Source organism: Vipera ursinii (genome assembly GCF_947247035.1).
Source record: "Vipera ursinii genome assembly, chromosome: 12".
NCBI lineage: Eukaryota > Metazoa > Chordata > Lepidosauria > Squamata > Viperidae > Vipera > Vipera ursinii.
This window is the reverse complement of record NC_139525.1, coordinates 14,621,113-14,643,533: the sequence shown is the minus strand read 5'-3', so window position 1 is coordinate 14,643,533 and position 22,421 is coordinate 14,621,113. Positions and strand designations below refer to the sequence as shown.

The following is a 22,421-nucleotide window of genomic DNA, read 5'->3' as shown; positions in this document are numbered from 1 at the left end:
AGTTAAAAGATTTACCCTAACCATAATTAAGGGACACGGTGGCTCAGTGGGTTAGGACGCTGAGCTTGTCGATCAGATGGTCGGCAGTTTGGCGGGTCGAATCTCGAGTGCCGCGTAACAGAGTGAGCGCCTGTTACTCGTCCCAGCTTCGGCCAACCTAGCAGTTCGAAAGCACGTAAAAATGCAAGTAGAAAAATAGGGACCACTCCGGTGGGAAGGTAACAGCATTCCGTGCGCCTTTGGCGTCTAGTCATGCCGGCCACATGACCACGGAGACTTCCTCAGACAAGCGCTGGCTCTTCGGCTTTGAAATGGAGATGAGCACCAACCCCTAGAGTTGGAAATGACTAGCACACATGTGCGGGGGAACCTTTACCTTTAACCGTAATTACCTGTTAAAGTCCCAGAAGTGTAAGGAAGAAGGAATGGCTGGAAAAAATGAGGAAAAAACACAAAATAAGTAATTCTACTGCTGACTGTCCCACCATGGGGCAGTTAAAAGAGGTTCTCCATCTCTTGGCAGGGAGCAAATGTAATTTCAAATATGACCAATAACCCAACCAACTGACCAAGCAAAATGATTAGCTTGGAGGTTCTTATGTATTTAGGTCCAACCACAGAGTGGGGCTAATGGTCCCCAAGAAAAAAAGACCCAAATCAAATTGTGAAAATGTGAACAGACTGAAGAATTACAAAAACATTTATCAAGAGAAGAAGGGTTTATAGATTGCACAGAATTTGTGTATTTTTATGTATAAGGATGACAGGATTTAGATGTTTAAATGGCATGGGAACCTCTTGGCTATTCATATTAATTTGATGGAATTTATAAAGGAAACATTATTACATTGATCATTATGGTTTGCTGAACGAGCCGTGATGGCCTAAGTCACAACTCGTGTGTTTGGTTCATCTACTGTAGGAAATCATCCTGCTTAATCATGTTTTATTGAATGAGACTGAGTTTACACAACATAAATATCATAACACAGATTGGTTTGGGCACTTTGTCCACTGTGAATCAAGCCAAGGGCCTGCTTGCCTTATATGACAGGCAAGGCATATTCTCATCTCTGTTTTAGGTTTACAGGATGCTGTATAAAAACATCAGCTGGTTTCACACAAAAACACCCTGCTGAATGCTTTAATTCTTAATTTCATTGGAGGTGACAAATACTGTTGTAAACTTGCAGAGGTCTTATGCCAGTTTCAATTATGGTAGCTCTTTGTTATAACCGACATAGTTAGCTTCCAATCACATTGTCCAAGAATGCAGCAAATTTTTCTGGTTGTCCAGGAAGGAATGGCTTCAGAGTAGACAAGTCCATTGATCTGAGCATCTCCACAAGGGTCCTATGGAAAAAAGAGAAAATTCATCATAACCTATCAAAATCATCACGAAATGCTTCTCAGATATATATATCTTGATTTTCCTATAGTCTAGCATACTAAGACTGTTCCTTATGCATTTTAGAATTATTTTAAAACAATGGATACTGTTTATATTCTCCACAAAGTTTTAAAATAGTGCACCAAATACAGTTAAGACACCATCGGTTATATTCAAAAACTCAAGGGTCCAAAACACCATGGCACAGAGGGTTTGGCATCGCTTTAAAAACAAATTGGCTGTTAGGTTGGAAGAAATTATCTGGATCTCTTTGAAACTTTCCAGCCATTTCCTTCTAACAGTTCAGGAAGCAGAAGAAGACAAGATCGTCATGAAATCCTCTGTGAGATTGATCAGCAGGCAGAAGAACATCCATTCCAAATGAACAAGGAGCTGTGCTGTATGCCCACAAGAGGGCAGACTGATAAGAAAGTCCAGAGCAGGGGTCTTCAAACTTGGCCCTTTCATGACTTGTGGACTTCAACTCCCAGAATTCCTCAGCCAACGTGCTGGTCCAGAGAATGGTCCCTGTGGGCACCATGGACAGCTCCCAGCTAATAGGCAAAGGACTTGCAAGAAGTTGGCAAATCTAGACGGAGCACTTTAGTTCAGCAATGCCGGGTGCCAGATCTAGAGTCTAGACCAGGGGTAGGCAACCTTGGCTCTTTTATGACTCGTGGACTTCAACTCCCAGAATTCCTGAGCCAGCATGGCTCAGCATGGAAACCTCTCCCTTTCCCCTCAGCATGGCTGACTCAGGAATTCTGGGAGTTGAAGTCCACGAGTCATGAAGGAGCCATAGTTCCCCCATGCTGGCTCAGGAATTCTGGGAGTTGAAGTCCACGAGTCATAAAAGAGCCAAGGTTGCCTACCTCTGGGACTCTAGACAAAACTGAAAATTGGTTCTTCCCCCAAACTGAACAAAAGGAACAAGAAAATGTCAAAGAGCCTCGCTTTACCGGTTTGATTAGGAAATACACAATCCTGACAAGCTATCACTACTAAACGATAGAATATTTATATCCTGACTAGAGTTAGGATTAAGAGTTCATGTACTGCTCTGGTTCTTCATAATAGTGTGGGTTCAGGATAAAGAAATTTATTACATTACTGGTTTAGGAGAAGCTTCACAGGATCTCTGGTTCAAAACTGTTTCCAGAAAGCATGAAAGCCACTCGCTCTCTCTCAGCCCAACCTACCTTACACGGTTGTGAGAAAATAGGAGGAAGGAACGTGAGTTATATTCACTTCCTTGAGTTATCTGTTAAAATAATAACATGTGGATAAAATATCTAAAGGAAATAAAAAAAATAAAATTAAGGAATTACCCCATGGCAACAGCACAAAAAAAGATATATCTGCTTTGCTTAGTTCAGATCCTAAGATAACTAAAGCACCATCCTTGACAACTGTGAAACTGAAGACCTAAAAAGCATCTAACTGCTGTGCTCCTTCATTGATGGACTCAAGAGCCAAGGACATCTCAAGGAGGTCATGAAAATCCATACTTGCTTGTGCAGTAAAAGAGATGTCCGTCTTTGTGCAGCTGCCTGGCCAATTCCAACTGATGGTTGTCCATAAGTTTGTCATTGATCACAACCAGGAGAGGTTTCCCAGCTTCCAAAACTTCCAAACAGCTGCCTGCTCCTGTAGCAAAAGAACCAGAACTGGATCACTCTACTTGACATAGCAGCGCCTGTCCAGCAAAAATGGGAACCAAACATTCTTTCATGAGCTGAAGAGAAATTGTAGATGCAGGGGTCTTCAAACTTGGCCCTTTTTTGACTTGTGGACTTCAACTCCCAGAATTCCTCAGCCAGGCATGCTGGATAAGGAATTATGGGAGTTGAAGTCCACAAGTCATAAAAGGGCCAAGTTTGAAGACCCCTATTGTAGAATAAAGGTCAGAGGTGTTTGACCTAGGTACCCCGTCTACCTCTAAAAGTCTCGGGCTGTGAATATTCTCTTTCTTTCTTTCTTTCTTTCTTTCTTTCTTTCTTTCTTTCTTTCTTTCTTTTTCTTTCTTTCTTTCTCTTCATTCCTTCCTTTCTTTCCTCCCTCTCTTCCTTTTTCTTTCTCTTTTCTCTTTTTTCTTGCTATTTTCTTTTTTCTTCCTTTCCTTTCCTTTCCCCTTTCCTTTCCCCTTTCCTTTCCTTTCCTTTCCTTTCTTCAATCATTCAGTAAATCAAAAAACCAAGGGAACCCTTTTGCTTTCTAACTGTTGCATTTAATGTCACAGAAGGGTAAAACTAATCAATAGCCACGGGATTGACCTTATTTACAGGATTAAATTAAGTCGAATTATGCTTTGGTTTTACTCTGGTTCTGCTCACGTCTTTGTTTTAGTCCCAGACATGTTTTGGAACATGCCAGTTGATAAGGACAAGTGGATCAGGGATTCTAAAATGGTTGCATTCTTTTAAGGAAAACTGCTACTATATTACAGGGACCATTCCTGGACAACTGACTTCCAGGCATCTTATAAGTGCAGATGGATAGGGTTTTGTAATGAATCAGCAGATGCTCCAGAAAGCACCTACCTTTGGATGTTTGTCTTAAAAGAAATTGGGGGGGAAGGGGGGAATTTTTTTGATCATGAACAGTGACAGCCAGTTTGGTCTAGAGCCGGGGTAGGCAACCTTGGCTCTCTTATGACTTGTGGACTTCAACTCCCAGAATTCCTGAGCCAACCATGCTGAGGGGAAAGGCAGAGGCTTCCAAGCTGAGCCATGCTGGCTCAAGAATTCTGGGAATTGAAGTCCACGAGTCATAAAAGAGCCAAGGTTGCCTACCCCTGGGACTCTAGGGCTTAAAGGGGTAGGCTTGAAACAGGAGGTTCTGCATTCTAGTCCCTCCTTAGGCATGAAAGGCAGCTGGGTGACTTTGGCCAATCATTAGGAGACAGTGAATTTTAGTCCTGTCATAGGCATGAAAGTCAAGCTGGGTGACTTTGGGCCAATCACTTTCTCCCTCTGCCAAACCTACCTCACAGTTATAGTGAGGAAGAGGAGGGAGCCATCTTGAATTGTGCAAAATAAAGGAGGTATTAAATCTAGTAAATAAACATGGACAACTTTGTGATAAGGCAAAGAAATATTGGAGTAGGTCTCATACATTAATGCAGGAAATTCTTACAGTGAACACAAAGATTAAACCAGAAACCTTCCTTCTGGGTCTAACGGATAAAGAACTAGAAAAAAAGTATTTGGAACTCTGATTTTATATATGGTGCCTGCAGCAAGATTGCTCTATGCCAGGGGTGTCAAACTCTCGACCCGAGGGCTGGATGCGTCATCCGGAAGCCACGCCCACCCCCTTGCTGGCAATGGCCAAACTGTCCTGATACGTTGGGCGACGTCATGTGACCTCGCGAGTTCGACGTGTCTGCTCTATGTCAAGGTATAAATCACCTTAGTAGAGGGCGAAGGACCGTGCTTCAGAGGATGCATGATGTGCATGAAGGAAGGAAATAAAACACGACACATAATCTTACTAAATACCTTTTAATTACAAAAATATAAAAACTAAATATATATTATAAAGAGAGCTAGCTGACTACATCCTAACGTAACAGACAGTAACAGCAAAGTGAAAGACAATAAAGAATAACTGCGAGAAACTTTTTCTAGACATGCGCACAAACCAGTCTGAAACCATAACATAACTGGTCATATGGGATTCACTATGGTTACCAAATAAGTTATCACAACAGGTGTAGAAAGCAGGGGAAATGTACAGTTAAGAAATGAACTTTTCTGACGAACAAAAAAAAGCACGTGCAGTGACACTCTAGGCACAAAATGTGGAAGGAGGCCTCAATTCCCACCGTGGATGAATGGTTACAAAAGCTGATGGAATTAGCAGAGACGGCCAAGCTGACTGAGCTGATAAAAGAAAAGAACATAAGTACTTTTGTTTTTACTTGGAAACCGCTTCTGGACTTTGCGCTTGAGGTGGAAAAAAATGATATCGTGATTTTGGGTTTTACCGATTAGACTGATTTGCCGATACAGAAATGGCTAGTGCATACTACTACAGAAATGTGAAAAGTTGAGATTTGATTTCAGTGTCTGATTTTACTGCAACGGAGTCAGAAGTCGATGCCTTTTGTTTCTTCCTGTTGTGATTCAGGGTCAGCCTGTGGGTTCGGCAGTTGGGTCGGACGACTCAGAGGAGGAGGGGGGTGTTGGAGAGCTTGCTGATGAGAGCCCTCAGCCAGGCCCCTCCCACCTGGTCACGACGGAGACCCAGCTGTGTGAGCCTGACAGCGTGGATGAAGATGACCCACAGCTGGCTCTGTTCAAGGACGCCCGACGCAGGAGGCAGTCAATCAGGAGTAAACAGGAAGGCAATGGGGCACCTCGGAAGGAGGCAGAGAGAAGCCACACCCTGAACTGTTTAAAAGGGGAATGCGTGGGAGGGCTGGTTTGCTGAAGGCAACCGCTTGAATAGTTCCTGTTTCATAGCTCCTGTTTCATGGTTGGTGTCTTGTTTTGCTCTGTTTTATGTTAATAAATTTGGCAGGCTTAATTCCAGCCTCTTGCCGTTTGTAAAGGGGTTGTCCCTGCCTTTTCTGCAGGGCCGGTAGCAGGCTGGTACAGAACACTTCCCCTCCCTTTCTTCACACCTTTTTTGGTTTCCCTTTTTTCTACTGTTGTCCCCTATTGGGCTTTTTTTTGTATTTTCACATTTTATGTTATGAATGAATAAAATGAATAAAATAAATAAATAAACGTGCACAACTTTGACATGGCTTCTACCTATACCTAAAGCAGTTGGGCCTTGCTTTAAAAAAAATGCACAAATCCGTATCTTGGACTATAACTTGCTTGGCTAAGGCTACAGAAGAAACGGAGTCCTTTCTTAGATTTTTTAGAATTTGTTTGGGCTCTGCTAGGTTGCGGACATATTCATGACTGCTTATAGCTAATCCCTGACCATAAATGCAATAAAAATTTCTGTAGCTCATCTTGTCCCTTGAATGTAAGACATTTCTCTTTTAAATCCCACCTTCACATTCGTTTCCAGGGGGCAGTTACTCTACATTTATTTTTATTTATTTTATTTTATTTCCATTTATATCCCGCCCTCCTCCAAAGTCTCAGGGCGGCTTACAAGCTTAGCAGTAGCCTTCATTCAATGTATATGCCTGCTTATTAGGGCTTTCACACACACCCCAAGCGGCATTATTACAAAGTCAGCTTATTGCCCCCAACAATCTGGGTCCTCATTTTACCTACCTCGGAAGGATGGAAGGCTGAGTCAACCTTGAGCCTGGTGGGATTTTTTATTTTTTATTTTAATTCCATTTATATCCCGCCCTTCTCCGAAGACTCAGGGCGGCTTACAAGCTTATCAGTAGCCTTCATTCTATGTATATATGCCTGCTTATTAGGGCTTTCACACACACCCCAAGCGGCATTATTACAAAGTCAGCTTAATTGCCCCCAACAATCTAGGTCCTCATTTTACCTACCTCGGAAGGATGGAAGGCTGAGTCAACCTTGAGCCTGGTGGGACTCAAACCTGCACTAATTGCAGGCAGCTGGTGTTACTTAAGGAGGCATTAGCCCACTGCTCCACCAAGGCTCTTATTACATAAATAAAGGACGTAAGTAAATTACCCACTTGTCCACATATAAAAACAAATTATCTCCCTATGTTCTTCTTGGCTCTTTTCAATGGGGTGAGCAAAGCGTGGCCAAAAGAGACTGGATGTTTGTACTGGGATGCCTTACCTGCGTGGCTTATGACCAGATCTGCTTTTTTCACGTCTTCAGAAAGTGAGCTCTTGAATCTGAACACTTCCAGAGTAAGTGCAGCTGTGCTAAATGAATCTGGACATTCTTTGCCCCGGCCAACCTGAAGGACGAGCTTGCGATAGCCGAGATCCTGTAAAACCTACAATCAGAAAGAAAAGTGTATTCTCCCTGAGGTTACAAATACAAACTCGTTAGAAGCTGCAAAGGTGAATATATTTCTCTCTCCAAGATGAGAAAAATGTGCATGACGGACTATTGACCACTGTGCTCCTGTATCCTATGGTGAGAGAGAAAAAGATTACTAAGGCAATATTGGCTTTGGGGTTTGGGGTGGTTTTTTTTGTGTGACTTTGAAGCAGCGTTGTCTCCTGGAGACTGCCTGGATGAGTCCCTGCAGTTTTCTTGGCAAGGTTTCCCAAAAGTGGTTTGCCATTGTCACTTTCCCAGAGCTGAGAAAGAGGGACTGGCCCAATCTCACCCAGGTGGCTTCATGAAGAAAAGAAGGACTAGAGGTGACGTGATAGCAGTCTTCCGGTATCTCAAGGGCTGCCACAAAGAAGAGGGGGGGAGCCAACCTATTTTCCAAAGCACCTGAAGGCAGGACAAGAAACAATGGATGGAAACTGATCAAGGAGAAAAGCAACCTGGAAGTAAGGAGAAATTACCTGACAGAACAATTAACCAGTGGAACAACTTGCCTCCAGAAGTTGTGGATGCTCCAACACTGGAAGTTTTTAGGAAGAAATTGGATAGCCACTTGTCTGAAATGGCATAGGGTCTCCTGCTTAGGTGGGCAGATGGACTGGGGGACCTCCAGCATCCCTTCCAACTTCTATTCTTCTTTCTATGATCACGTGTATCCATTCCATCAAACCCAAAGAAAGTCCAGAATGGTATAGGATGTCCTGCCACAGGCAGGGTGTTGGACTAGAAGACTTCCAGCCCTATTCCAGCCCTATTATTCTATGTTCTCTGCCTAAGGCAGGACTAGAACTTACAGTCACCCAGTTTCCAGCCTGGTGCTTTAACTGCCACATCGAACTGTTTCTCTTAAGGCTGGTTTCCTCCAAATATGTTAGACTATAATTTCCACCAACCACTGTGCGCATGGCGAATAGCCAGCCATAAAGACAACTGTTGATTGAAAGAAAGTGAACGTTCTCATCAGACTTAAAAGCGATGCTGTGCTCCACCATCTGATCTTAAGTTGCATGACAGGTTGGCCACCTGCTTTCCTGCTGGCAATCAATTCAGCAGGCGTGCACTTATATCAGAGGCAAAGCATCACCTTTTAGATTTATGTGGAATGTAAATCGTAGACTGAGTCGTTTTAAGAAGCGGTAGAATTTTCAGAACAGAATAAATAAGGACAGGAAGGGCCGTTGCAATCCTAAGTACCTTATTATTTGATTATCTATTTCAGTTGATCTATAAAATAGATTATGTAAGATAAGATTATATAAAGAGCAATGGAACCCTGCAAAGATTGTTTCTGAGTAAGTGTATTAAAGACTGAACTGTCAAACTATACTCCAGCAAGGGATGTCTGCAGCATGTGGTCAAAACAGTCAAGGTGGTGGCTGCACCTTGCAAGCAAACTGGCAAGCAAAACTCCACCTTGAGGACATAAAAAAACAGGTGGCTCTTTGATTGCACAGTTGCAAATGCTATTTTGATGATTGATTGATTGATTGATTGATTGATTGATTGATTGTCATGTTCTGTGAATACCCTGACTCCTGAGAACATTTTTGGAAAACCCAGCTAAGGCAACCAGACATTTTCTTAGGAGAGAGATTCCCACAAAAAGATTTGTCGTTTGTGTTACCATGGTTAAAATCATTAGGGCCATTTAGGGATGAATTTTATGGCATGAACTGAGACCAACTCATGACTCCTGGAGTATACACTTTAACTGTTCCATAACTTGTATCCCGTTTTCAATTTTAGCACAATGCATTCTAACATTGTACCCAGCCAGATCGTGTGCATCAGCGGCATTTGGTAGGAATGATTTCAAATAAACCAGCAAATACAGCCGTCATCTCTTTGTGGGATTTATCTCTGACAAAGTGCACACAGCAATACACTCCACTAGAGCATGCTATATCCACATTTACATCAGAAGCATCTGCAAAGCATGTAGATGGCCTTCTTTAAACGGATTTTACTTTTCATAAACAAAACAATTCATACAAAAAGAGATAATCAACAAACATGGTCATAGTACAGGAAATTAGGATTGCATATGTGATCCAAGTATGGAATCATTCTGAGGAATCTTCTCCTGATGACCTTTAATAACATTGGTAAAAGGACGTCACCAGGGATTAAAATCTTTGGAGGCAGCCTATTCTTTAACCCAGTGTTTCTCAATCTTGTCAACTTTAAACTATGTGGACTTCAACTCCCAAAATTCCCCAACAGGCAAGCCCTGACCAATGTCAATCTGGCTGGTGCTAGTGGGACAATTCACAGAGCATAGATGCAGTGTTTAATCAGGCTCAGAACAAGACTCTTTTTTTGAACGAGCGTGCCTTGGTGCTCACTTTTGCTTGTGTATGGTCGTAATGGGACTCACTTTTGGCAGTACATGTCTGCCTTGGGGCTCACTTCTGATCATGCATATACTGGGACTCACTTTTGAGCATTAATGTTTTTATCTTTTAACTATTTTTTCTTGCTTCATAATCTCATTTTATAAATTATAATTTGTAATAAACTGCCGAGTCACCTTGTAGGGGAAGACAGGTGGCATAAAAATTGAACAAATAAAATGTCCACACTGGGATTCACTTTTGAACCTGCATGCACATATTGAAGCCCACTTTTGATTGTGCATTCATGTCCATACTGGGATTCAGTTTTGGCTGTGCACGCCCGCCTTGGGGCTCGCTTCTGATCGTGCAGACACTGGGACTCCCGTTTGGAGCATTAACGTTGTAAATTTTTAAACTATTCTTTTTATCTTTGTTTTTATAATCTTGCTTTCGTGCACACACTTTTGAGCCCTCATGTCCTCACCAGGACTTGCTTTGGAGAGAGAGAGAGAGAGGGAGGGAGGGAGGGAGGGAGAGAGAGAGCGCTTGTCTGACAGTGCGGACGCTGGGACACCCTTCTGGAGCAATAATGTTGCAATTTTTTAAACTATTTTTTTACTTGTTTTATAACCTGTAAGCTGCCCAGAATCACCTTGTAGGGGAGATGGGAGAAAAGCAAGTGTGTGTGTGTGTGTGTGTGTGTGTGTGTGTGTGTGTGTGTGTGTGTGTGAGAGAGAGAGAGAGAGAGAGAGAGAGTACACACAGGTGGGTGGGTGGGTGAGTGGGTGGACGGACAGACAGACCGATCGATCGATCGATTCCATACTGGGATTCCCTTTTGGCCGCGCCTGTCTGGACCGGGATTCCCTTTTAAGAGGGTCCCCTTCCATCTGCTTTCTGAATTTATTTTATCTCTTTGGCCAATTCAAGCGGCTTCCTTCCAGTTCCTGCACAGAGAGGACTCGGAGGAGAATTGCACGGCTCCTCCCCTCCTTCCCCACCAGGATTTCCCCACGCACGAAAACTTCCAAAGGGGCAGAAAATCCATCCCAGGTTGGAATGCAGAGGGACCATAGAGACAAGGCAGGCCGGTGTCTAGAAAAGGCACAGGAAGTGACGCAAGAAGCGCAACCTGGCTTCTTCCGTCCTTTCGTCGCCCGGCTGTTTGCTCTCAGGCGGGGCGCGAGCGTTCAAAGACGGTGTCGGGGAAGCGGGAAGGATGGTCTCGGAAGACTTGCCTGGGTCGCTTCGGGGCTCGTCACGGCCGCAATCAGGTCGTCGAAGCTGGTGGTGCCGACGGTAACGAAAACGGACTTCATGGCCGACGAAGAGGCGGAGCGGTGATAGAGAGGGTGGTGGCTGGAACGGCCCCGAGAGCGGCCACACTTCCGGGACGAAAGATCGCCGAAGGGGGTCGCTCTAAGACCTGAAATGCCGAGATGTTATAGAGATATGAAAATAGACGCATACATATCACCCTGCGGCGCGCGAATTCCGGGTTCCAATTTAAAAACACCTAGTTTTACAATAATGCCAGATTTATAGTTTATTAAAAAGTGACTTATGACCATTTTTCATACTTACGACCGTCCCTATGGTTACGTGATCAAAATTCAGACACTTGGCAACTGGCATGCATTTTATGACGGCTGCCTTATCCCAGGGCCATGCATCCCCTTTTGCAACCTTGTGCCAAGCAAAGTCAATAGAGAAACCAGATTCGCTTTACAACCAGGTTACTAACTTCACAACTGCAGTGATTCACTTAATGGTGGCAGTAAAGGTTGCGAAATTGGGCAAAGCCCACTTAACGACTGTCTTGCTTAGCAACAGAAATTTTGGGCTTAGTTGTGATTGTAAGCCGAGGATTAGCTGCATGAATAGTCTTAGCTTTATGGTCAAACAAAAGGATTTGCATATTAATTTCCAAAGGCAACAAATGAAATTTTCACTTTCAGCACCGTTCCATTGTCTCAGTGTTTGTTTCTCAGCCTCTGTCAGACCTGCCACCACTTAAATCTTTAAAGAGAAACCATCCTTGGCTCCGTTTGTGGAGAAAGGCATACAGGTAGTCCTCAGTCTATGACCACAATTGAGCCCAGAGTTTAGGTTGCTAAGTGAGAAATTTGTTAAGTGAGTTTTGCCCTGTGTTGGGATTCAAATAGGTGAACAACCGGTTCTCTGTGTGGATGCCGCTTCCAGAAGTCCATTATGGGCCTGGGCAACAAAAAATTAGCTACCGGTTCTGCCGGAGTGGTGCGAACCGGCTGAATCCCACCACTGGTTTTGCCCCAATTTATGACTTTCCCCTGCCATGTTTGTTAAGCCAATTACTGCAGTTGTTACGTTTAATAACACCGTTGTTAAGTTAACCTGGCTTCCCTGTTGACTTTGTCAGAAAGTGGCAAAAGGGGGTCATGTAACCTCGGGATGCTGCGACCATCATAAATAGGAGTCAGTTGTCAAGTGTGTGAATTTTGACCATGTGACCCTTCGGATGCTGCAACGGTCGTAAGGGTGAAAAATGGTGATAAGTCACTTTTTTTCAGTGCAGGTGTAACTTCGAACTGTCACTAAACAAACTGTTGTAAGCTGAGGAGATCCTGAACTTTCCTCGGAAGGCGATCACTTCATAGCAGATTGTACTCGGCATACAACCTCTCAGGGATGTAGGTTGTAAGTCAAGGACTGCCTGTAGTTTTATTAGAAGTCAAGGCATAGCCAGAACTGAGAACCGCATGCCAAATCCCTAAGTTCAACTTTCTCCTTCCCTTAGCTATCTCCAGTGGTGGGATTGAGCCAGTTTGCACCAGTTTGGCAGAACCAGTAGCTAGATTTTGCTGAGTTCAGAGAACTGGCTGAATACACACTGCTTCTGGAAGTCCAGACTAGGCCTCAAAGGCCTTCCATGGGAGCAAAAGTCAATGGGGAAAGCTGGATTTGCTTAAAGACTGCATGATCCACTTAACGACTGCTGTGATTCTCTTAGCAACTGTGGCAAAAAAAAAAACTCACAAAATCGGTCATGACTTACTTCCAACTTCTCTTTGTGCTAAGCTCTGCACGTCAGATTTGTTTTGCAGATACCAGGGGAAAAAGAAGAGGCTAGGTTTTTTTCCCGAAACTCATTTTGAAAAGCTGGTATTTTAGCTGCCACCTTATGCTTGCTTGTGCTTGCTGCTAGGCGATGACAAACTGCTTAGAACCATGGTGGCGAACCTATGGCATGGGTGCCACAGGTGGCATGCAGAGCCCTCTGTGGGCACATGCGCCATCGCCCCAGTCCTAGGCCTTCAGATGGGTTTCATAAAACCTTTTCGCTTTGGGCTTCCGCCGCCATGTGCAAAAAAAAAAAGGTTCACTCAATCAATCAATTTCAACTTCTCGCGGGAAAAAAATAAGATCTCGCAAAGTTGGAATTGATTGATTGAACTTTTTAGTCCCACCCAGTTTGCCGTTACCACCGCAGCCACCCAATTGGCCACACCCACCCAATGGGCCACGCCCACCCAGCACCCAATAATACATAAGTGGGTTTTGGGTTGCAGTTTGGGCACTCGGTCTCTAAAAGGTTCGCCACCACTGGCTTAGAACTTTGGGGAGTGGGGAAGGAAAGGGGGAAGACTTGGGGGGAAACGAAAGTAAGTGCTGTAATCTCTTTGAGATGCTGCCTCAAGGTCACCCAGCTAGAAGGAGGAGAGAGCTACATACCAAACCGTGCTTGGACCGACCGTTACAAAAACATCTTGCCTGAACCTAGTTGGGTCAACTGGGGTGGACACCGAGTGACAGTTAAGGGAGGGAAAAGTAGAAGGCAGGGGTTTTGGCGCACGATTCTCAGTTCTGGCTTTGCAATGCTACAATAGACTTTTCTCAGCTATACCTTTCTCAACAAATGGGGCCAAGGATCTTTTCTATTGAGAGGCTTAAGTTGTGGCGGGTCTGACAGCCGGTTCTCCCAAGAAGCGGCCTGGGAGGCAGGAGGCTGAGTTCACACCTTACGCTCAACAAAAATGCATTCACAGCTTAGCAAATTCACACTGTATATAGCTGGCTTCGCACTGTTTTCCAAACTAGGGCTCTCCAGCCTTGGCTAGCTGCGGAATTCTGGGAGGGGTAAATCCACAGGTCTTCAAAAGTTTCCAAGGTTGGAGACCCCTGTTCTAAACCATACGTTTAGTTCTTTTCCAAGGACTGAGCGAAAACACGAAAGCCACATTATGGCAAAGCAGAATGAGCAAGCTCAGCTCGAGATGGCACTAGAAGGTTAAAGTTCACAAGTAAATAGCCAGGTTCTTTGCTCACGAGCTGCTTGTAGCTGGAGTTGTATTCGAAGAGATTGGACGCTTGTGTACGTACAGCCCGGAAATGTTGGGATGGGGTGGGGAGGGGGGGAATATTGTTAGCTAACTTCTGTGTGTACAAACTTATCTCAGAAAACATAAGCTGATTATAGGAAGTTGAGTCTTAACACGCCAATGAGGGCAATGTTATGTCACAATCTCTGATTGCCTTTGCCGGGGCTTTTGCTCACCCTGCTGATCTTCGCCTCTTAATGTGCTGTGGCTGCAAGTTATTTTGCTTAATCCTCCTTAAGAACCGTGCATTTAAGAAAGATAACACACATAACCTAATCTCTGCCATATTTTTAATGTCGTGTAAAAGGGACATTTTAAACGTACTCTCTGATTAACTGACAACTTCCACTGAGCTTACGCTGCAGCCAAGCGGCTTCGATCCTTTGACAGTAATCCTATCCAAAATCCAACCGGGTCTTTAAACGACGTGCCGTTGAGCCAGGACTGACTCTTCGCGGCCACGTAGATAGATTTTTCCCTGGGTTGACGCGCGCTCATTACCACTCTTAACGGAGTCCGCCCATCACGCTGATCGTCCTCTTGTCTTTCTCAGCATCACAGCCTTCTTTGGAAAGCTGGGCCTTTGCACAACGCCACCGAAGTAGGGTAATCTGAGTTTGGTTGTTTGGGCCTCAAATGAGAAAACTGGGTTGATCGGTTTGGTGTTGCATTTGTTCGTTTTCTCAGCTGCGCAGGCAGTCCTTGACTTACAACCTACATCCCTGATAGGTTGTATGCCGAGTACAATCTGCTACGAAGTGATCGCCTCCCGAGGAAAGTGCAGGATCTCCTCAGCTTACAACAGTTTGTTTAGTGACAGTTCAAAGTTACACCTGCACTGAAAAAAAAGTGACTTATGACCATTTTTCACCCTTACGACCGTTGCAGCATCCGAAGGGTCACATGGTCAAAATTCACACACTTGACAACTGACTCCTATTTATGATGGTCGCAGCATCCCGAGGTTACATGATCCCCTTTTGCCACTTTCTGACAAAGTCAACAGGGAAGCCAGGTTAACTTAACAACGGTGTTATTAAACGTAACAACTGCAGTAATTGGCTTAACAAACATGTCAGGGGAAAGTCGTAAATTGGGGCAAAACCAGTGGTGGGATTCAGCCGGTTCGCACCACTTCGGCAGAACCGGTAGCTAATTTTTTGTTGCCCAGGCCCAGAATGGACTTCTGGAAGTGGCATCCACGCAGGAGTCGTCACCAGCTCTACGTTTAAACTTGTTAATAGAGGTCAGGGGTGTCAAACTTGCCACGTCACGGGACGTGTCGCGATGTATCGCAACTTTTTCCATTGCCGGCAATGGGGTGGGCACGGTTTCGGCATGACACATCCGGCCCGCAGGCCAGCAGTTTGACACCCCTGATATAGGTAGTCCTCAGCTTACAACTGCCGCTGAGCCCAAAATTTATGTTGCTAAGCGAGGCAACTGTGCAGTGAATTTTGTCCCGTTTTACGACCTTTCTTGCCACAGCTGTTAAGTGAACCATTGCAGTGGTTCAGTTGTAAAGCGAATCTGACTTCCCCATTGACTTTCTGGACCCAACGGTGTTTCTAAGTCAGCAATAATAAAAGTGTGGCAACACAAGGTCTTAAGCATCCAGAAGGTACAAATTCTTTTTGTGTGTGTGTGTGTGTGTGACCTGCTCAAACCACGATCACAAGGGAATAAGTCAGGGTATTGCTTTCAGTTAAGCCAACCTTTTGCACACCAAGTAGCATTTTGGAAGCTGCAGTCGGCCACTTTTTATGGAGTGATGGAGCACAATTGTTAAGTCAACCTGACCTCCTCATGGACTTTGCTTGTCCATGCTTGTCCAAAGTTCGCAAAAGGGAATCATGTGACCTTGGGACACTGCAACAGTCGTAAACAGGGACCAGTTGCTAAGCATCTGAATTTGGATCCTGTGGGAATGCCGCAATGGTCGTAACTGTGAAAAGCGGTCATAAATCACATTTTTCAGTGCTGTTGTACCTTTGGTCACTCAATGAACCGTTGTAAGTTGAGGACCATCTGTATTCCATCGATTAGTTGTTCTCACTCAGTAAGGAAGTTTCTCTTTACTTCTAAGTTGCATCTCTCTCTTTGATGAGCTTCCACCAAACGCTTTTTGTCCTGCCCTCAGGTCCTTTGGAGACTAAGTCAAGCTCTTAATATCTGTTACAGCCCCTCAAGTACAGGAAGGCACTTTTCATTCTCCCCACCCCCCCACCCCCACCCCTTCTCTTCGATAGGCTAGCCCAGGGGTCTTCAAACTTGGCAACTGTAAAGACTTGTGGACTTCAACTCCCAGAATTCCTCAGCCAACCAGGTTGAAGTCCACAAGTCTTCCAGTTGCCAAGTTTGAAGACCTTCGGGCTACACATACCCAGTTCCCACCACCTCGTAGCTTCGGGCCGATTCTCTGGCTCTGGTTTCTATCTTTAAAAACAGAATAAAGTCAGGCTGGAGTTGCCGCAGAGAAGCAGAGCTGCCTGACTTTGGGAGCGCCTGCATGCCCCTGAGTTCAGCTGGGGATACGTTTCAAGATCTTGATTGTTTTCTGTTTATAAACAACTTGCCCCAAGGTGCTCATTAGCTGCCAGGATTGCATGTTCAAGCCGAGGGCAGGCTGTGTTTTTGGCCGGTTTTGTTTTTTCCATAACCAAGGTAAAGGCATCTGTATAATATCTGAGGCTGCCTGTGTTCTGTACCAGCCTACTACCGGCCCTGCAGAAAAGGCAGGGACCCAGATTGTTGGGGGCAATTAAGCTGACTTTGTAATAATGCCACTGGGGTTTGTGTGAAAGCCCTAATAAGCAGGCATATACATAGAATGAAGGCTACTGCTAAGCTTGTAAGCCGCCCTGAGTCTTCGGAGAAGGGCGGGATATAAATGGAATTAAAATAAAATAAAATAAAATAAACCCCTTTACAAACGGCAAGAGGCTGGAACTAAGCCTGCCAAATTTATTAACATAAAACAGAGCAAAACAAGACACAAACCATGAAACAGGAGCTATTCAAATGGTTGCCTTCAGCAAACCAGCCCTCCCACACATTTCCCTTTTAAACAGTTCAGGGTGTGGCTTCTCTCTGCCTCCTTCCGAGGTGCCCCATTGCCTTCCTCTGTTTACTCCTGATTGACTGCCTCCTGCGTCGGGCGTCCTTGAACCGGGCCAGCTGTGGGTCATCTTCATCCACACTGTCAGGCTCACACAGCTGGGTCTGCGTCGTAACCAGATGGGAGGGGCCTGGCTGAGGGCTCTGCAGAGCCTCATCAGCAAGCTCTCCAACACCCCCCTCCTCCTCCTCTGAATCGTCTGACCCAACTGCCGAACCCACAGGCTGACCCTGAATCACAACAGCCTGGAGGTTCAATGCCATGCCCCGCCGCCATTGCCCTCGCCACACTCAGGAGATGCAGATTGTTTTTGATCAAGGTGTTAACACTGTACGACCTGCCCCTCCTCTTTGTGTGCAACTGGCTCAATCCCACATAAGCACTTGTGGAACCCCCATAATTCTGTCAGCACTGGGTCAGAAGAGGGCTACTTTTGCCCAATGAAGTATGAAGCTGCTGTGCTCGCTCGCGCAGCCATGTTATGTGAGCATGGTCCTCCCATCAAATTCCCCTTACGTCAATCCTCCAATACGGTGTTTTCTCAACCTTGGCGACTTTAAGAGGTGTGAACTTCAACTCCCAGAATTCTGTCAGCTGGAGAATTCTGGGAGTTGAAGTCCAGATATCTCGAGGTTGCCAGCGTTGAGAAATACTGCTTCAATAGATGGAATGACAGGGGGGGGGAAAGCAGGCTTTCTCCTTGACAGAGCTCAACGCTGATCCCAGATTATAGACAGCATCCATCCCAAATGTTGATGGCATTGTCCAGTCCATTCCCAGTGCTTTTTAGATGGCCAGTGAGAAAGGGACTAATGATACAACGAAGCTTTGCTAGAATCTCCTACCACAAAGTGCTCAAACACTTCCTGGGTGACTTTTGACTCAGGAGAAGGATAGTCAGAGCCTGAGGGGTGGAGTCAAGAGAGGAAATAGCCTCAACTCCTTATGTTCTCATAAACAGTCTACGTCTGACACCTCTTGAGTTCCACTGACTCTTATCTAGTGCCAGTTTAGTGCTGGCCTTTAGTTGACTAGATTCTCGTATGTAGGCCTGAGCAATAATCAAGGGTGCCTTTGACAAATGCTAGTAAAGTACTCCAGAGGATGGTAGAGGAGAGGAAGGCCTGGAGGAACGTTGTCCATGGGGTCGTGATGGGTCGGACACGACTTCGCAACTAACAACAACAAGTAAAGTAGATGTCTTTGCACATACGTTCCTTTTCATCATCAACAAAATCTTCTCCCACGTCTATGGAAGTCATTTCGCCATATTTGAGGCTTCCCAATAGGGTACCTGCAATTAGGCTGTTTCCCTTGGAAGCGGTAAGATTTGTATCCCACATTTTTTTAACCCCCCTTCTGATTATTTTAGTTCTAATTGAAAGGGTGCTGCAAAACAAAAGCCACCAGCACCATCACTGTTATAAAAAAAATACCTCTGGACGCCATAAGAGCCCCAAAGGCACAGTTGTAAACTAGTAATTGCAGATAATGCATAGAAATACTTCCTTTGGGGGAAGACTCGCCTCTGAAAAAAGGAGATGAGAGGGCACCGCTCCAAGCAACTTCCCAAAATTTTAATATGGCCGTTGTTGATGCTGTAAATTTTTGCAAAGAGGGATTGGGAGAACCTTTCCCATTGGTAAGGAAGGAATGTCTTCTTTTTTTCTCTGCTGCCCCCTTTCATGTCTTATTCCCTTCTGCCCCCAAACTCAGTATTCCAGATGATTACTAGCTTGTGCAACTTCTGACATTCACAGGCAAAAATAATAATAATAGAAGGCTCAGTGAACATAAACAAAAATGTCAGGTTCGACAATCCTTTCTAAGGGCTCCCAGCCCATATAAACTGAACGTCATGTCATTGTCTACAAAATATAGCATAGCAGAAGTGGAAGGGACCTTGGAGGTCTTCTAATCCAACCTTCTGCTCAAGGCAGGAGACCCTATATCAGGGGTGGGCCACCTTGGCTCTTTTATGACTCGTGGACTTCAACTCCCAGAATTCCTGAGCCAGCTTGGCTCAGCTTGGAAACCTCTCCCTTTCCCCTCAGCAGGGCTGGTTCAGGAATTCTGGGAGTTGAAGTCCACGAGTCATAAAAGAGCCAAGGTTGCCTACCCCTGCCCTATATGATTCTGGACAAATGGCTGTCCAATCTCTTAAAACCTCCAGTGATGGCACACGCACAACCACTGGTGGCAGAAACAGTCCACTAATTAATTGTTCCCACTGACAGGAAATTCCTCCTTAATTTAGGCTGGATCTCTCTTTGATAAGCTTTCATCTATGGTTTCTTGTCCTACCCTCGGGTGTTTTGGAGACTAGGTTGACCCCCTCTTCCTTTGCGGCAGCCCCTCAGATATTGGAAGACTGCTATCATGTCACCCCTGGTCCTTTTTTTTTCTTTCTTTCAATAAATTAGACATCTCCAATTCCAGCAACCGTTCATAGCACAGTTTAGCCTCCAGTCCCCTAATCCAGCGTTTCCCAACCTTAGGAACTTGAAGATGCGTGGACTTCAACTCCCAGAATTCCCCAGCCAGCTATGCTGGCTGGGGAATTCTGGGAGTTGAAGTCCACGCATCTTCAAGTTCCTAAGGTTGGGAAACGCTGCCCTAATCATCTTTATTCCTCTTCTCAGTACTCTTTCTAGAGTTTCAACTTCATTTATCACATCGTGTTATATGTATTATTATCCTAGGATGGTGTGTGTTGTAGCCCCCTAATTTATGAAGATACCAGATTAGAAGAGGATGTCTCTGGAGATTCTCAGGTCATCCAGGTCATAGTTGTCCCAAAGATGCTTTTTCAGGAGGCAACTGGGCTTTCTTGTTTTTCTCTGAAGACGTTTCGCTTCTCATCCAAGAATCTTCTTCAGCCCAGAGCTGAAGAAGCTTCTTGGATGAGAAGCGAAACGTCTTCACAGCAAAATAAGAAAGCCCAGTTGCCTCTTGAAAAAAGCATCTTTGGGTTAGAAGAGGATGGTCTGATCATCTAAAAAAGCATCTTTGCCTGTTTTGGTCTCTTCTCCGAAAGCTGCTGTAGTCAAGAAGGCTGGATTGTGATCCCGGTGGATTTGCATGGTACAAATGATCACCAATTAGAATGTTTACTCTCCACCAGGGGTTTAAGCCACCGTTTTTGTCTTAATTACGAGGTGAATTGTGTGCTGAAAAAAGCCAGCGTCCTATAAAAGACAACTCTCCTCAGGTAATTCTCAAAATCTTGAATGCCAATTATAAAACAGTTTTCCCAGCATGCTTAGTGAAGAAAGAATATGCTTGTAAACTCCCCCTCCCCCCGTCATTTATACTCGGGCAAGATCAGTTCACGGGCTAGCAAGAAGATTGCGTGATTTGACCTACCTTGCAACTTTTCGCCCCTCAAGGAGCTCAAGATTATTAGGATATTCCTGCTGCATTTCACAAAGAGCCCTTAATTTTGAACGGGCAATCCTCACCTTACAACAGTTTGTTTAGCGACCATTCAAAGTTACAACGGCACTGAAAAGGGACATTTATGAGTTTTTCACAATTATCACCATTGCAGCATCTCCACGGTCATGGGATGAAAATTCAGATGCTTGACAACTGACTCATATTTATGACGGTCGCAGTGTCCCGGGGATCTTCTGACAAGCAAAGTCAATGGGGGAAGCCGGATTCATTTTACAACCGTGTTACTAATTTAACAATTACAGTGATTCACTTAACAACGGTGGCAAGAAAGGCTGTAGAAAGGGGCAAAATTCACTTAACAACTGTCTCACTTAGCAACAAACAATTTTGGGCTCAGTTGTGGTTGTAAGTTGTAAACTACCTGTATTTGGTAAAAATGAAAAAAACTTAACACGACACAGTCAATGGTGTTTAATTTATTGCTATTTATCAATACCAATATGTATACGCTGATCAGTGCAATCTATTTAAGATCAGATTTAATGTGACATTAAAGATGTTGTACATTGAATCAATTTTCAAGATATCTTGATAAATACAATATGCAAGATACGTGATATGTTTTGGCTAAATAGTACCTATTATTATCTTTTGGTAATTGACCGCCAAATCACATGAAAGGGTCTTATACGTGCTTCCCCCATAGTTTCATGTCAATTTTATATAAATTGGGGTGCTATAGACCAGAGGTCCCCAACCTTTTGGGCACCAGGGACTGGTTCCGTGGAGAAAGGTTTTTCCATGGACCAGAGGGTGAGTGGTTTTGTGTGCTGCCTGCATCCTGTAGATGGAGCTTTGCTTGTTTGTGTGGACCAGTTGCTGGCATGTCACAGCCCAGTACCGGGCCACAGCCCGGTACTGGTGGTTGGGGACCCCTGCTATAGATGGAGATATGGAAAGAAATATAGGTCTTAAAGGAACAGCAGTACATATGGAAGGATGAATTGATCAGAATGTTACCAAAGTACTATCAATGTACTGCCATTATCAGATGTGGTGTTTGGGACATGATCAATACAGCTTGATTCTGTGTTACTAAATTGGGCTCATTTCTCCACAAGTGACTTAAAGTGTTTTTCTAGCATCACCCAATCATCATTGAACTAATGCAACTTCTGTCCTTATTATTTTGATATAACAATGATTGAATGACCCTAGAAGTCAGTTCTAGAAAAATACAGTGGTGCCTCTGAACTCAACTGCTTCAAAACTCATCAAATTTGGTACTCGATGCATTTTGACATGAAAATGTTGTCCCGATGCTCGTTGTTTGTTTGATACTCAAAGTGCTGCATTAGGAAAAGGGAGATGGTGGCAGAGAATGGACAGGAAGGGGCCATGCTGGGAAGGTTGCTGACCTAGGAAAAAGGGACAGACAAGAAGTCCTTTCTGGCTGAAAGAAAGAGTCACGTGGCTGAGGAATTCTGGGACTTGAAGTCCGCAAGTCTTAAAGTTGCCAGGTTTGAAGACCCCTGCTTTATGAGAACTAAGGTTAAAGGTAAAGGTTCCCCCGCACATGCGTGCTAGTCGTTTCCGACTCTAGGGGCTGGTGCTCATCTCCGTTTCAAAGCCGAAGAGCCAGTGTTTTTCCGAGGACGTCTCTGTAGTCATGTGGCCGGCATGACTAGATGCCAAAGGCGCACGGAACGCTGTTACCTTCCCACCATGGTGGTCCCTATTTTTCTACTTGCATTTTTACATGCTTTTGAACTGCTAGGTTGGCAGAAGCTGGGACGAGTAACAGGCACTCACTCTGTTACGCGGCACTCGGGATTCGACCCACCAAACTGCCGA

At 44.6% G+C, this 22,421-nt stretch overlaps 1 protein-coding gene and 1 long non-coding RNA gene across 3 annotated transcripts in view; one reads left to right on the top strand and one right to left on the bottom strand.

The window, feature by feature from the left end:
* LOC310646119 overlaps window positions 1-22,421 on the top strand; it is a 510,475-nt gene that overhangs the window by 357,144 nt on the left and 130,910 nt on the right. The window lies entirely within an intron of this gene.
* ALG13 (ALG13 UDP-N-acetylglucosaminyltransferase subunit) lies at window positions 932-11,212 on the bottom strand. 2 transcript variants are annotated; one of them, XM_083372360.1, is made up of 4 exons: window positions 10,931-11,212; window positions 7,129-7,291; window positions 2,903-3,037; window positions 932-1,353 (listed from the first exon to the last, which is right to left on the bottom strand). In XM_083372360.1, exons 1-4 carry the CDS (start codon window positions 11,009-11,011, stop codon window positions 1,310-1,312), a joined length of 423 nt encoding a protein of 140 aa, XP_083228486.1. In that variant the 5' UTR covers window positions 11,012-11,212; the 3' UTR covers window positions 932-1,309. The 2 variants fall into 2 exon arrangements, with proteins under 2 accessions (XP_083228486.1, XP_083228485.1); XM_083372359.1 differs by having other exon boundaries at window positions 2,899-3,037; window positions 10,931-11,204.